We start from the raw sequence: 15,424 nt of genomic DNA, 5'->3' as shown, positions 1-15,424 counted from the left end.
GAGGAGAGGCTGAGGGAGCTGGGGTTGCTTAGCCTGGAGAAGAGGAAGCTCAGGGGAGACCTTCTTGTTGTCTACAACTACCTGAAGGGAGATTGTAGCCAGGAGGGAGTTGGTCTCTTCTCCCAGGCAAGCAGCACCAGAACAAGAGGACACAGTCTCAAGCTGCACCAGGGGAGGTTTAGGCTGGATGTTAGGAAGAAATTCTTCATAGAAAGAGAGATTGGCCATAGGAATGTGCTGCCCAGGGAGGTGGTGGAGTCTCCATCTCTGGAGGTGCTTAGGAAGAGACTGGATGGGCTGCTTGGTGCCATGGTTTAGTTGATTAGATGGTGTTGGGTGATAGGCTGGACTCAATGATCTCAAAGGTCTCTTCCAACCTATTCTATTCTATTCTCTGCTCCCCATGAGCAGCACAAGCAAGGTTTGCCAGGCAGGGACTATCTTTTGGGGAGATTTGTACCCTAAATAGGACTTTTCATGAGAAATCCACTTAGTATTCCTCTAAAATTCCAGGAGGGTGAAATCCCCCACTCCTTCATCTCATTAAGGATGAAGGAATGCCAGGTATGTGGCAGGAATCTGGGGTGAGGAGGAGGAGGAGTGGGGTATATTTTAACCAAGCTGCAGTGTGACACACAAGAAAATCATTAAAATAAATTAAAAAATAGTGATCTGAAGCTCAGGATCTGAAATCTCTTTCCCAGAGCTGAGCTGCAACACCAGGCAGGAGCATCGTGTTACTGCATGTGAGTAACCCTCACAAGGCCTAAGCCAAGGGACACAAAACTAAGTTGAAAGAAGACAGAACCCACCCTTGGCCCCAGTCAGCCATCAGAGATGCTTTGCCCAGTCCTGGATGAGCTCTGCAAGGTGTTGTGCAAGAAGCCTGCTGACAGCTCCAAGCCAGCACTAGCAGATGGCCTCTGACCACCTTCCTCTGGGCATGGTGGGATCCCAGGGGCATGTCGTTGTGGATGCACCCAGGCAAACAGTTTGGGACCTTCTAAAGGCACTTTGTAGCACTCACAGCATACCAGCTGCTGGGCTCTAAGTAGGGTGGATTTATCTAAGCAAAGCAGACAAAGCACTGGTGCTCAAGATGAGGGAGGTGACAGGGGAGGACACCCCCAAGGAACAGAGGCATGCATACCCCAGGGGGCATCTGGACATTCAAGAAGCAGCTGAAGTTGTTTGTAAAATCATGTGGAGGAGCCCTGTGAAAGTCCTGACAGTCTCAAAGCATAAGAGGAAGATAAGCCCAGCAGAGCTGTTTCTTATCTGGATGCAGCTGGGCTGCTGCTGACATGCAGAAAGCAGTGCCAGTGACACAGGCTAGAGCTCTTACTGAGGACTGCTTGCCTTTGAAGAGCACGAGAGCAGCCTGGAGAACACAATCTCCACATCAAAATCTACAGTAGAAAGATAAGACTGCCCCAAAGTTGTTCTCACAGCCTCAAACTCACCTCCAAGCAAGTCTGAGGGGAGGCAGTGAGCCCCCAGGCTGCCTTGTTCCTACAGGACAGTCTCCTCAGCAGGTGCACAGAGCCACTGAGGAGCTTGGAGGACGCTCCAGGAAGGTGCAGAAACAGGGAAGCCTTTTAGAAAGGAAGAAAATCAGCCTCAGCTGATGCCAACAGCCTCCCACCCCTCCTGAGCACTTGGGAAAGTGCCTACACAGCAGCCCTGTGTGCCACCCCCACAGACCACCACAGCAGTCATGAGGCCTTTAGGGCTGCAGGTTGCCATCACCCCCTCAAAACTTCTCCCACCTGGAGGCTCACCACACTCCCTGGCCCTTCCTCTAAGTAAGGCAGGCAGCCAAATGCACCATGGTCTGTCTGTGTCCAACACTCCCTCACCCCCCAGATTCCCAAGCAGTTCACACATGATCTTAGATGCCATACAAAGGTCTCTTCCCTCTGGAATTCATATGGCATAGGTGTGAATGAAGCCACACTTTCCCCTTGTAGGCTTTAAAGCTCGTTTGTCCAGCCAGACCTACCCAGGGCAGGGCACTCAGCTTCCCTGGGGATGAGCTTCCTCCTGAAGCAGCAGCCCAGCTATGGCTACTGAAGTGCAGGAGCCTGGATGCCTTCACAGAATCCCACTGGCAACACACAAAAGGTGCTTGCCCCATCAGCACAGCAGGTGAAGGAAGAAGCTGCTCTGTGTTTCACCTCAGTCCTGAAACACACAGAAAGCTAAAACCAGACTGTCCTGCCCAAGCACAGGAATTTTAAGGGCTAAAAAGCTTTTGACTCTGACCATGAACTCAGCTTGCTTCACATCCTGACTGGCAGTGGTCAATAGCTAGCTAAGGACAAAAGCATACCTGCACGGGGGGATTCCCACCTCACCACATCCTTCCCCCAGCTTCAGGCACCGAGTGGCTTGAACCTTCCACTTGCCCCCTCCTGCATTCAGCACAGCACAGACCTATTCCCCACGATTTTACCTGACCTCCCCTCCTTCCTCACAATCCCTTTTCCAGCCTTCCACCACCTTATTGACCTCTGCAGTAATTGTGCACCCTGGGAAACCTGCTGCTAGCACCGCTCTCAGGGCAGCTTTGCTGTTGGAGATGCCAAGGCACAGAGCTGAGGTCAGAGCAAACAGCCACAGATTGTCCTGAGCAAACACACGTGAAAATGCAGGGCTCCAGGTTCACTGCAGCGTCCTCATCACAGCCTCTGCTGCATTAGGACATGAAAACCAAGCCCTCTGCTCTGAGAGAGAGAGAGAAGATCCATAAGGATCTCAAAAAAAAAAAAAACCCAAACACCCAAACCAAATCAAAACAAAAAATGCAATAAAATGAACCCCCAAACCAACACACTTGAGATTCTGGCACTTTAATGCCCTGAGAGGTAGGGCTGGGCTCCTGGGCTGCACAAGGTGTTGGTCAGGTAAACACAGGACTGTGAGCACCCGAGCAAAAGGGAGCGAGAGGAGCCTGAGGTGCTCTGGGCAAAGCTTGCCAGGATCTGAGCCCTTGAAAAGGGGAAGTTTTGCTGAAGCTGCTGCTGAGGAACAGGCTCACTCTCTGCACAAAGCAGTGGGAGTGAGCACAGCTGCTGTGTGCCTGGTGGAAATCCCCCATCTGACTTGGGGGGATAATGTTAAATCCACTGCAGCGTTCTCCCCTCCCCTGCTCATCCCACACAAAGCTCCGAAACTTCTGGCTTCTGCCTGGCTGCTGGAGGATCGCTGCAGGCTGTCTCTGGAGGGATAATCCTAAATTCTCAGAGACAGTTCATGGGCATCTTCTCTTTTCTTCTGAAGTGCTGTCTTACACAGCACATTAAGTGTCTTGGAGATTAATAACCGGAGCAAAGAGTTCTAATCTGGGTGTCCTAGCGGAGCTTTGGCAGGGAGCGGCTGCCGTTTGAAGTGGCTGTGGCACAGGAAACCCAAGAAGCCTTGGAAGACCAAAAGCAAGGCTCGCAGGCAGCTCCCACAGAAATCTGGGACGTGGAGCACATGGGCTGCGTTTAGTCTGCAGGGCTGCTGAGCGCCGCGGTGCTTCCTCTCTCCGCAGGTCTTGGGGACCCTGCGCGGAGGGTGGACCCCAGTCGGGAGCTGCCTTTTGGGGTTAAGGAGCCCCGGCCGGCCCGGCCACGCCTGCCGAACGCAGCGCTGCGGCTCCGCTTTTGTGTTCCCTGACCTGAATTAGGCACTCACTGAATTGTGTAACAGGGTTGCAGGTTGCTTTGAACTTAATCTGCCGAGGACCAAATGGCAACCACTTGACCACCTCTGAACTGGCAATTGCACTTTGTCAGCTGGCAGGACACCTGCCAGGATAAACACGGCACAGATTGCGAGGCTGCTCGCACAGCAAACTCGCTCAACAGCAGCTCTGTGATCGCTTGGCAATGGTCCTCACAGTGTCACTTCAAGTTTCCTGTCCACAGAATGATCTTCTTTTTTCCTCTCCCAGTGAGTGGTCTTGTCATCCTAACGATCCCTCCCCCTGCTCCTCACACAAACAGGAGGCTCATTAAAAAGGAGCCAAGCAGGTGCCTGGCTGGCCTGCTCCCCCCTCAGGTGGCAGTTCGAGAGGGGACTGCTGGAGAGAGTCCAGCAGAGGCTACAAAGATGCTGAGGGGCCTGGAGCAGCTCTGTGAAGGGGAAGAGTGAGAGCCCTGGGGCTGCTGAGCCTGGAGAAGAGCAGCCCCAGAGGGGCTCTGAGCAATGCTCAGCAAGAGCTAAAGGGTGGGGAGGCAACAGGATGGGGCCAGACTCTTGCCAATGGTGTGGTGCTCAGGGTCAGGACAAAGGGCAGTTGGCACAAACTGGAACCCAAGAGGTTCCATCTGAACATAAGGAGGAAATTCTTCGCTGTGAGCGTGCTGGAGCCCTGGGGCAGGCTGCCCAGAGAGGTTGTGGAGTCTCCTTCTCTGGAGAGATTCCCAACCAGCCTGGCCATTGTGATCCTGGGCAAGCTGCTGTGGGTGGCCCTGCTTGAGCAGGGGAGTTGGATTGGGTGACTCCCAGAGGTCTCTTCCAACCTCCACCATGCTGGGACTCTGGGAGAAGCCAAGGCCCTGAAGAAATATTCCACAGCTCCCCCTCTCTGGTAAGCCCTGCACCAATGATGTGAAGAACAACTCAGATCTGTAGAGGGGTATGAGAAAACCTTGCTCCACGAGGCCTCCAACCAACAGCAGCCCAAGGTAGCACCCTTGGGCCTCCTGCCCTTAGCACTGCACACTCCTCCTGTTTGTCTCCTGCCAGCACAATGCTCACCTAGCACTGCAGCAAATTTTGGCAAGGAACTGAACTTAAAAAGGTAAAATTAATCTCATTTTGCAACATTCAGGCTTTCCATGGTGCTCTCCATGCAACCTGAGTGCCCAGCAGCACGTTCAGCACAGCCTGTGACTGGGATCACGTTGCCCACATTCATTAGTTCCCCCAGGTGGGGAGAAAGTGCCAAATTAACAGCTAATATTGAGGAGATTATAAAACTATGCTTCCTTGGAGCTGTTGGAGCAGCTGACCCAGCACCTCTGCACAGAATGAGGCAGCTCTGCTCACAGTTAATGCAAGCTAAGTGGCTGGCACAATTTGGCCAGTTTAAAGCCATGCAACCATCCACTGCAGGTGCCCTTCAGGCATCTGGATTAGTTCTGCAGGTTTCATTCCCAGCATCCTCTTCTCATTTCAGCAACCAACATCAAGGCTGGGAACAGACTTCTGTGTCTTGAGCAGCTGGCTCTACCACAGCAGCTGACAGTTGAATCCAAAAGGGATCACCTAGCAATGACACATCATGGACTCTGCTCCAGGTCACTGATAGGAGCTGAGATCAGACACTTCCTTGGGCTCTAACTGGGGTGTTTCAGCACAGCACATTTTTAACACATTCTTTGCAACTCACAGAATTGTCTTAATAGTCCTGACAAAAAAAAAAATCAGTCTGGCCTCCAGGCAGCTAAGGAAAGGATCAGCAGTCCAAACTTGAGATGACCTGAAGGTAATAGGCTCCCTCCTCCTCCTCCCCTGCCCAACAGGCTGTTAGGGGCAGGGTAAAGGTCCAGCAAAAGCTGAATGCCACCCAAACAGTGTAAAGGGAGCAGGTCTGTGACAACACTCCCACACACTCGTTGACTGCAGGACCTCCTACACACAGGCCAGACTCTGGCTTTGGTTTAGATCACAAGGCTGAGCAATCATTTTTGTATCCAGAAACACCTCCATCGCATCCTGTGGCAGCAAACTCCTCATTTCAGCACCAAGAACCCCTGCAGGCTTTGAATCTGCCAGATGACAACTTGGGGACAGTAAGCCACCACCTGACCTTTATGCCAGTTATGACCTGGATGCCTTCCCCATCACAGAACCACAGAATTGTCAGGGTTGGAAGGGACTTCAAAGATCATCCAGTTCCAACCCCCCTGCCATGGGCAGGGACCCTCACACTAGATCAGGTTCCTCAGAGCCACATCCAGCCTGGCCTCAAAAACCTCCAGGCATGTGGCTTCCACCACCTCCCTGGGCAACCTGTGCCAGCACCTCACCACCCTCATGGGGAAGAGCTTCTTCCTAAAGAAGAAAGTTCTTCCTGAAGAAGTTCTTCTCACCTCTCCCAGCCTCACAGTTCACAGCTCTTGCCAAACTGCAAGGGTCTGCTTAGCTTTCAGTTCAGCATTTCATATTCATCACTCCTGTGGGAGAGCAGCAGTGAGCTGCTCAGCACAAGCACTGAGCCCTCACTCAGATTCAAGCAGCAGCACAGGAGCCTGGCTGCAATGCAAACCTGCATTTCTCAGCAAGGCAGAGTCAAGCACATCCTTACTGCTCTCTTTAGAGAGGTCAGATCACTGAAACATAAGGGCATGGTAAAGCAAAGAGTTTCCTTTATTGCTAAAAGAGCTTCTGGATAAAAAAGTTCCTCTCAGCAGTGGCCACTTGTCCTGCAGCAGCACTTCAGGACTGCACAGGATTTGCCAGTCCTTGGAATGTACTTTATGGAGGTTGTGTTTTTATAGCTGAGCAGTGCTTTATGCTCTCAACCAAGACATTGAGACTACTGTCACAAATGAAGTAAAAAAGTACCTGAAATCCCACTGTGTGTTCAGAGGAGGTTTAGCAAAGCACAGCAGGAAGGAAATCAAACAAGAGGTGAATACAGGAGGCCTCAGGAGGAAAGGCACAGATCAGCCCCTCCACAACAGCAGAACATGTCCTGGCTGAGGCTGGCTGGGAGGAGCGAGGGGGACGCCTGCTGGGCTGACTCGCTTGGTGCAAGCCTTGCTCCAGCTTCTGGATCACCCAGGGCAAGCAGTACAAACCCAGGATGTTTGCATTAAACAAAACATACACTCTTCAAACCCCCTGAGCCTCCCTAGCAACGTCTGTGAGATGTTATTTCCCCCTGGAACGCCCTGCTGTGGTGTTCCTCCTCGCTGATGCACACTGCTGTGCCCTGCACGGGCAGCACCACGAGCTGAAGCGCAGCGCAGCAGTGCCAGCCGCTGCCCCAGCAAGGCTGGTCCTGGGTGAGATGTTCCATACTGAGCAGCCAGCAAGGACAGGCTGAGGTCTGCTCTGCACACAACAGTATCTCCTCCTTTCTCTGCCCTGCTGTCTCCAGCCCTGGGGCCATGCCCAGGGCTCAGCGCTAGGCCTGCTCGCAGGGGTTGCCAGCGCTGGATGCCAGAGCTCTGCTGGGTGCCTCTGCTGTCCTTGGAGCCTGCTTGGGAAGGCGAATGGGGACATAGACATTTGAAGCACAATGTTCCTTGAGGTATTCTCCCCCTTTTTCTTCATAGTCTTTCCTGGTTATCCAGCCTTCCTCCCGAGCCATGTATTCCACTGCCCAATCCCTGGCCCCATACCAGGCGTCTAAAACAGGGCTGGAAGCAAGGTGAACCTGGATGGGAGGAGAGCACAACAGCCACATCAGTTCAACACTGCAGACAAAAGCCCTTTTAACCCTGGTTGTTATGGTTTGTAACACAAACCCCTGACTTTCAGAAGGTTGAGCTGATTAGGCTGGAGGTGAGGAGAAAGCTCTTCAGAGAGTTGTCAGCCATTGGAATGTGCTGCCCAGGGAGGTGGTGGAGTCACCATCCCTGGAGGTGTTCAAGAGGGGACTGGACGTGGCACTTGGTGCCATGGTTTAGCAGTCATGAGGTGTTGGGTGACAGGTTGGACTTGATGATCTCTGAGGTCTCATCACAATCCATTCTCCACTTCCATGCTCCAAGTACACTTGCTCTGCACCTCTCCCAGCCTGAGTTCCTCTGACCAGCTGAACACAAACACCCTGGCAATGCACCTACCTGAAAAGATGACTGGAAGGGCCTCATTTCAAGGAGCTCCTTCTGGACTCTGGCTTTCAGTCCAGGGTACATTGTATTTCCACCAGTGAGGAAAACATTCTGGACAAGAATAGCTTGTTGCTCCTTTGGGTACCTGCAAGGAACAGAAGGCAGCTTCAGCCTTTCTCAAGGACACCTCTCCTATGAACTGAACAGTGGTGAGGAATGAGGATAACCTGGGTTTAAGCAACCTGAGAACAGGCTGCCCAGAGAGGTGGTAGATGCCCCATCCCTGGAACCATTCCAGGTCAGGTTGTTTGGGGCTTAGAACAACTTGGTCTAGTGGCAGATGAAGGGGGATTGGACTAAGTGACTTTCAAAGGTTCCTTTCAATGTGATTCAGGCTTCACTTTAAGAAGTTGCCTTCACTTCACCAGCATGAAAAGCTTTTCATTTGTCTTCTGGAAATTCAGAGGGTGGCTGGAGAAAAATCCTTGAAGTACTCTGTGCACCCTACCACATAAACCAAGAACCTCCCGGGTTCCAGCTTGTGCCCACTGCCCCTTGTCCTGTCACTGGGCACCACTGAAAAGAGACCATGGACTTACTACAAGCAGAGTTATGTGTGGGTTTCAGAACAGGAAGCCCTCTGCAGCCTGCACTGCTCAGCCCCTCCAAATTAACCATCCAACCATATTGTCTCAAAGCACTGTTCAGTACCCAGGCTGGCAGGAGCTGATACCAAAACCAGGCCAGCCTGTTTGGAGTACGCAGCAAGCAGCTCCATAAACTCACCTCTCAAGGACATATTGCATGGTTTCTGCTATACCAGCCTGGTCTTCTCCTATCAGGGAGGGCTGGAAGACAATCTCTGGAGCTCTGATTCGTTCAGTGCCAAGAAAGAGCTGGTGGTACTCTGCCAGGTTAAACACAGGCTTTACAGAGAAGAGATGGAAGGTACAGGAAAATGATATTGAAGAACAGCAATATCCCAAACACTTGTACAGAAAACTAGGCTGCAGTGCTCTCAGAGGAAAGGCCAAGCTGTAAGAGGTTCCAAAAGGCCAAGGAAGCTGGACTTTGCCTATACTTTCTAGAAACACAGAATAGTCTGGGTTGGAAGGGACCTCTCAAAGTCATTTAGCCCAACTTCCCTGCAGTAAGCAGGGACATGTTCCACTAGATCAGAGGCTGCTCAGGCCTTGAATATCTGCAGGGATGGGTTCTATACTGTGTGGTGCCACACATTTCCAAGGCTCAACCTCACAAGCTGAATGCTTTGTCCATTGGGATGTGGTATTAAGTTACACCAAAACAACACTGAGCAGGACATTCTTCCCCTAACAGCATGGCCCTGCTAGACCAGGCACTGCCTGCAGAGTGAGCCAAGTGGGCATGCTCATGTTCTACACCACCAGCTGATACTGGAAGGACTTATCTCTCAGTGTCCTGGTCAGTTAGTTTAAGCATCTTTTCCAAGATCAGGCAAACTGCCCTCATGTTTAGAGGAATGTTAGCAGGCTGGCTGGACAACTGGGAGGCTGGAAAACCTCTGGCACAAGGGGTAGATATAACAATCAAACCTGCACTGCAGCAGCAGGCTTCTCAACTTCAGGCTGCTCCTCAGCAAATAAAGGTTCAAACTCATTAATGCTTTCCACATCCTCCAGGGACTGCTCACTGCCCAATGCATCCAAGTCAGGAGTCTGGAAACAGAAAAGGTGTGAGATGGTGGCTTAGTTACAGGGTGTGCTGGGCACAGCTCTGACTTCAACATCCATTTCCTCACATCTCAGCTTTTGACATGCCTGAACCCCAAAATGCTGGCTGTTCCCAGATGCCCAGAAGGTGAACAACCCAGGAAACAAGACATTAAAATGGACTCAGAGCATAAAACCCAAACAAATCTCAATAAATGTATTGTGAAGTCAGTCCAGAAATGAAAGGTCTTTGTCAAGAGTCTGACTGCCAGGCTCTGGCCAGCCATGTCCTAAATACAACACCACACTCAAAACTGAATGAAACAGCTTCTGAACTTGGTTCAAGCTTGGTGTACTCTCAGCACCTCTAACTGTTCTGTAATTACCATTGCATTCCTTGCCTTGGGTGTGTGGGACTGGAAAACAAATATTTGCTACCTACAGAGCCACCACACAATTCCTGGTGGTTTCAGCTGCCAACATCTGCACACTGGATACACCAAAAGCACTTTTACACAGTACAGAATTAACCAGGTTAGAAAAGACCTTTGAGATCAAGTCCAACCTATCACCCAACACCATCTAAGCAACTAAACCATGGCACCAAGCAGCCCATCCAGTCTCTTCCTAAACACCTCCAGTGATGGTGATTCCACCACCTCCCAGGGCAGCACATTCAGTGGCCAATCTCTCTTTCTATGAAGAATGTCTTCCTAACATCCAGCCTAAACCTCCCCTGGTGCAGCTTGAGACTGTGTCCTCTTGTTCTGGTGTTGGTTGCCTGGGAAAAGAAACCAACCCCCACCTGGCTACAACCTCCCTTCAGGTAGCTGTAGACAGCAAGAAGGTCTCCCCTGAGCCTCCTCTTCTCCAGGCTAAGCAACCCCAGCTCCCTCAGCCTCTCCTCACAGGGCTGTGCTCCAGACCCCTCCCCAGCCTCGTTGCCCTTCTCTGGACACCTTCCAGCATCTCAGCATCTTTCAGGCATGTGCTGTGTAATCAAAACTGTCACTTTCTGGAGCTTCACAGAGAAGCTGGGAGAGAGCAGCAGCTGTCAAATCAAGGAGTTGCTGTGTGTCAAAAGAAAAGCTCAGCTCATCAATGGAGGTCCAAAGTGGCACATTTTCAAGTAAGAAACCTAATTCTCTCAGAGAGAAGGGCAGGATTATCTTGGTAGAAACATCATACCTCTGGCTTGCTGTCCACGACATCTACTTCAACATTGACTTCTGCCTGGAGGATTTTCTGCTTCGTTTGCTCAACAGACAGACTCAGCTTGTTGATGTAAGACTGAAGTTCTTCTGCAGAATCCATGTTCAGCTCCACCAAAGCTTTGTGGAATTGATCCATTTGACCATCTTCCAGGAGTTCCTGTAGGCAGAGCAGTTAGCCGTGCTGAATGAGACAGGGCAGTCAACTCCCTGTCAGTGGGGTGTGTACAAACACTTTGCCATCATTGCTAGGTATTGTGGTGTGCAGGCTTTGGCAGCACTCAAAGTATTTCCCAAAAGAAAGACTGTTCAGAAGCTGGAAGCCTCCTCTGCATCAATAACCTCTCCCTTTTATCTTGCGAGCAACCTGCGAAAGCTCCTAAAACAAACACACAGGGCAGCTGCAGCTTCTTCACAGCAATGCACAACCTTCTGATAAAGCCCAGAGGGCAGCCTGCCCTCCTCCCACAGCACACAGAAAACCTTGCCCTGATTACCTGTACATAGAGCAACCTGTCCAGCCTCTCCTGGTCGAGCTGCAGCTTCTCCTCCCGGCGCCGCGCGTTGAGCTCTTGAAGGCGCCGCAGCTGCTGCTGCCTCTTCTCCTGCTTTTCCTCTGATGTCAGAGTGCTCCCCAGCAGCTTGTTAGAGAAAGGCAGCTGCATCTTGTGCATGTTGTTCTCATAGTACTCTGGGGATCGCCACTTCTGCAGCTCTGAGTGTTTGAAAGCAAGAGAACTGTTTGGCCAGGCTGCAAACCATGGTTTCTATGCTGTACACGCTCCACGTTGAGGTCAGGCATAGAGGGGAACCACACTCCAGCCCAGGTCATGAGGTGTTGGGTGACAGGTTGGACTTGATGATCTCTGAGGTCTTTTCCAACCTTAGTGATTCACTATGACTCTGTCACCTCTTGGCAGCTGCTCCCCTGTTCAGAGCACTGCCTGCCAGTCACATCCTCAGTGCACGTGGTTCTCAGTGCTCTGATCTCCAGCATGCAAGAGGCACGCAGCACTAACAAGAAGGAAGTGCACACTGATGTCTCTTGCTGTCTACAACTACCTGAAGGGAGGTTGTAGCTCCAGGTGAGGGTTGGTCTCTTCACCCAGACTGTGTGAGGACACAGTCTCAAGCTGTGTCAGGGGAGGTTTAGGCTGGATGTTAGGAAGAAGTTCTTCATAGAAAGAGTTACTGGCCATTGGAATGTGCTGCCCAGGGAGGTGGTGGAGTCACCATCCCTGGAGGTGTTCAAAAGGGGATTGGATGTGGCACTTGAAGCCATGGTTTAGTCATGAGATCTTGGGTGACAGGTTGGACTTGATGGTCTCTGAGGTCTTTTCCAACCCTACTGATTCCATGAAATAAAGCAAAACAGGAGAATATTCCTGGCCTAACCCCAGCCACCTTGAGCACAAGAGGTACAGGAGAGAAAAGCAAGCGTGGATGAAGGCTGCCTAGAGGGAGATTACAGCTGCTTTTACCTTCTATGTAGTCCTCTGCCACGTAGCTGTGCTCATGCAGTATCTCCTCCATGCGACTGAGGGTGATGGCAGCAAAGTGCCCTGGGTACTTCAGCTGGAGCAGGCGCTGCAGGTACACAGCTGCCTGGCACCCGCCGAGGTTGATGCGTTTGCAGTTTTTAGCATCCAGCCTGAAAATGCAGAGAGACCACAACTGAAATTGGAGAGATCAGCACAAAACAGACCACCTGCTTTCCCCAGGATTAGTTACTTTTTGGAGAACAGGCCTTAACGAGGAGCAGTTGAGGGAGCTGGAGGTGTTTAGTCTGGAGAAAAGCAGGCTGAGGGGAGACCTTCTGGCTCTCTACAACTCCCTGAAAGAAGGTCGCAGCCAGGTGGGGGTTGGACTTTTTTCCTCCCCAAATAACAAGTGACAGGACAAGAGGAAATGACCTCAAGTTGCACCAGGGGAAGTTTAGGCTCAAAGTGAGGAGAAAGTTCTTCACTGAGAGTTGTTAGCCATTGGAATGTGCTGCCCAGGGAGGTGGTGGAGTCACCGTCCCTGGAGGTGTTCAAGAGGGGACTGGACGTGGCACTTGGTGCCATGGTTTAGTCATGAGGTCTGTGGTGACAGGCTGGAGTTGATGATCTTTGAGGTCTCTTCCAACCTTGGTGATTCTGTGACAGGACAAGAGGAAATGACCTCAAGTTGCACCAAGGGAGGTTTAGGTTGGACATTAGAAGAAAATTGTTCAGTTGAAGGGTTCTCCAACACTGGAATAGGGCCCCCAGGGAGGGTGGTTGAATGCCCATCCCTTGAGGTGTTTCAAAGACCCAGAGATGTGGTGCTGAGGGACATGTTTTAGCACCAGACTTGGCAGAGTTAGAGGATGGTTGGACTGGATGATCTTAAAGGTCTCTTCCAACTGAAGCAATTTTGTGATTCTGTTGTGGTTAAGTGCCAGAGGAAGTTCAGGCTCCAGGTGAGGAGAAAGCTCTTCACAGAAAGAGTAATTTGCCATTGGAATGTGCTGCCCAGGGAGCACCATTCCTGGAGGTGTTCAAAAAAGGACTGGATGCGGCACTTGAAGCCATGGCTTAGTTAGGAGGTGTTAGGTAATAGGTTGGACTTGATGATCTCTGAAGTCTTTTCCAACCCTACTGATTCTATGATTTCATTTAAATCTACAGACTTAGTTTTAACTCAGTATAAATTAAGGCCTGATCAGAGTTTATCCTGCAGCAGCTGGAGTACTGAATGCTAGAGGAATGGGTATGTGCATCACTAAAAAGTCAATGAGGCTTTGTGAGAGTAACAAGTCACTCTGCCAATGACTGACAAAGAGAGGCTGCACAACACTTAAACCACCAAGAACTCACCTGCCTTCTAAGACTGGCAAGATGTGGGTACACTGATAACCTGAAGATATGACCAAGCCACTGCAGGGCCAGCTCTGCTTTCTGTTGTGGTAAAAACTGTACAAGCTGTCTACGCCATAGGAGACTTTTGGCACTTGGTAGCATTCGAAGAGGAGCTCTGACATCATTTGTCTTGAATACAGAGGATTGCACACTGCTTCTGTCAAAACAATTGGGTGATCCACACATCCCTGTAAGAGAAAAACAATGAAGCTATGGTGGGAAAATCCAGAGACACTTAATCCTTGCTTCTTCTTTGGAAGAACTCCTCCAAGTATGTGCAGGCTATTAATCATGTAAGTCAAATTACATCTGGTGCTTAAAGGGGTAAAAAAGAAGTCTTGTCTACAGCAATAAACTCCTGAGGGTGGAGTGAATATGGGTTTATTTTTTAAAGCACAAATTATTAATAAACTAAGCAACCAGAATCTAGACAGTGAGAAGGAGGAGTGAAAACTGGTGGTGGTTCAGCACTAGGCAAAGCTTTTCAAACTGGTGCTGTCACACAGGCAAAAGTTCTTCATGTTCTGAAGTGTAACTCAACTCAGCTAGGTGTACAGAAAGTCACTGGACACTGCACAGAACTGATAATGTTTAATGCCCTTCTGAAAAAAAATTGACCCTGAGTGCAGGTTCTTAGCCACAGCCTGACAAGATGCTGTGGTCCAAACCTCTCACTCTGCAGCTGTAGCCTCTCACTTTCCTTTTACCACAGAACTACAAGGAATTGAGAGACCAGTGGGCTCAGAAGACACTCCTAAGGAGCATCTGTCTGAGCCTGGCTCCCCACAGCAAGTTACTCTGGCTCCGTACCTCCAGGCCACGTGTATCTGCGAGGTGGGGGGACAGCACTGCCTCCCTTGACACCAGGTTGATGCTGGACCCTCTCTATTCTCACCAGCCACAACCTCCTCCTCCTCACAAGGCCGGCTCTGATTTCACCGGCGGCTTTGAGCCTCACGCCAGCCCAGGGTCCCCCAGCCCCGGCCCGGCGGTACCTGCGAGGAGACGCCAAGGCGCTGGAAGACGTGGTCGAAGAGCAGCTCCTGCAGCTCCAGCTGGACGGGCACGTTGCGGTCGAAGGGCGAGCGGAGCAGCCAGCGCAGCGGCTCGGGGCTCCCCAGGTCGTTGCCCACCTGCGTCTCGGCGCCGGCCCCGCCGCGGGCCCCGCGACTGCGCGCCGCCAGCGAGCGGAACCGGAGCAGGGGCTCCGCGGGGACGGCAGGGTCGGCGCAGGCCCAGCCCGCCCGCGTCTGGAAGGAGCCGTTATCGATCACCAGCGGCACCGGCTGCGGCGTGCGCACGGCCGCGCTCGGCTCCAGCACCGGGTCCGGCGCCCAGCGAGCGTCACGGAAAGCGAACACCCGGGAGGCCGCCGCCATGTCGGGTCCGCCCCTGCTCTCTCCGGCCGGGAACGCGGGCACCGGCACACGTTCCGGGCACGGACACACGCTGCGGGCACCGGCACACGTTCCGGGCACGGACACACGCTGCGGGCACGGACACACGCTGCGGGCACCGGCACACGTTCCGGGCACGGGCACACGCTGCGGGCACCGGCACACGTTCCGGGCACGGACACACGCTGCGGGCACCGGCACACGTTCCGGGCACGGACACACGCTGCGGGCACCGGCACACGTTCCGGGCACGGACACACGCTGCGGGCACCGGCACACGTTCCGGGCACGGACACACGCTGCGGGCACCGGCACACGTTCCGGGCACGGACACACGCTGCGGGCACCGGCACACGTTCCGGGCACCGGCACACGTTCCGGGCACGGACACACGCTGCGGGCACCGGCACACGTTCCGGGCACAGCGGGCGGGGGGCACGGAATCTCTCCAGGGATGCTTAGGGA

At 52.2% G+C, this 15,424-nt stretch overlaps 1 protein-coding gene across 1 annotated transcript; it reads right to left on the bottom strand.

The window, feature by feature from the left end:
* Nucleotides 1–6,537: 6,537 nt before the first annotated feature.
* On the bottom strand, nucleotides 6,538–14,948 carry ACTR5 (actin related protein 5). The gene is made up of 9 exons (XM_054173707.1): nucleotides 14,558–14,948; nucleotides 13,521–13,750; nucleotides 12,162–12,331; nucleotides 11,178–11,395; nucleotides 10,658–10,840; nucleotides 9,353–9,475; nucleotides 8,565–8,704; nucleotides 7,791–7,923; nucleotides 6,538–7,378 (listed from the first exon to the last, which is right to left on the bottom strand). Exons 1-9 carry the CDS (start codon nucleotides 14,939–14,941, stop codon nucleotides 7,127–7,129), a joined length of 1,833 nt encoding a protein of 610 aa, XP_054029682.1. The 5' UTR covers nucleotides 14,942–14,948; the 3' UTR covers nucleotides 6,538–7,126.
* Between the last annotated feature and the right edge of the window lie 476 nt (nucleotides 14,949–15,424).

The sequence above is a fragment of the Dryobates pubescens genome, chromosome 26 (assembly GCF_014839835.1).
Source record: "Dryobates pubescens isolate bDryPub1 chromosome 26, bDryPub1.pri, whole genome shotgun sequence".
In the NCBI taxonomy this organism is placed as follows: Eukaryota; Metazoa; Chordata; class Aves; order Piciformes; family Picidae; genus Dryobates; species Dryobates pubescens.
This window is presented reverse-complemented; position numbering and strand designations above follow the sequence as displayed.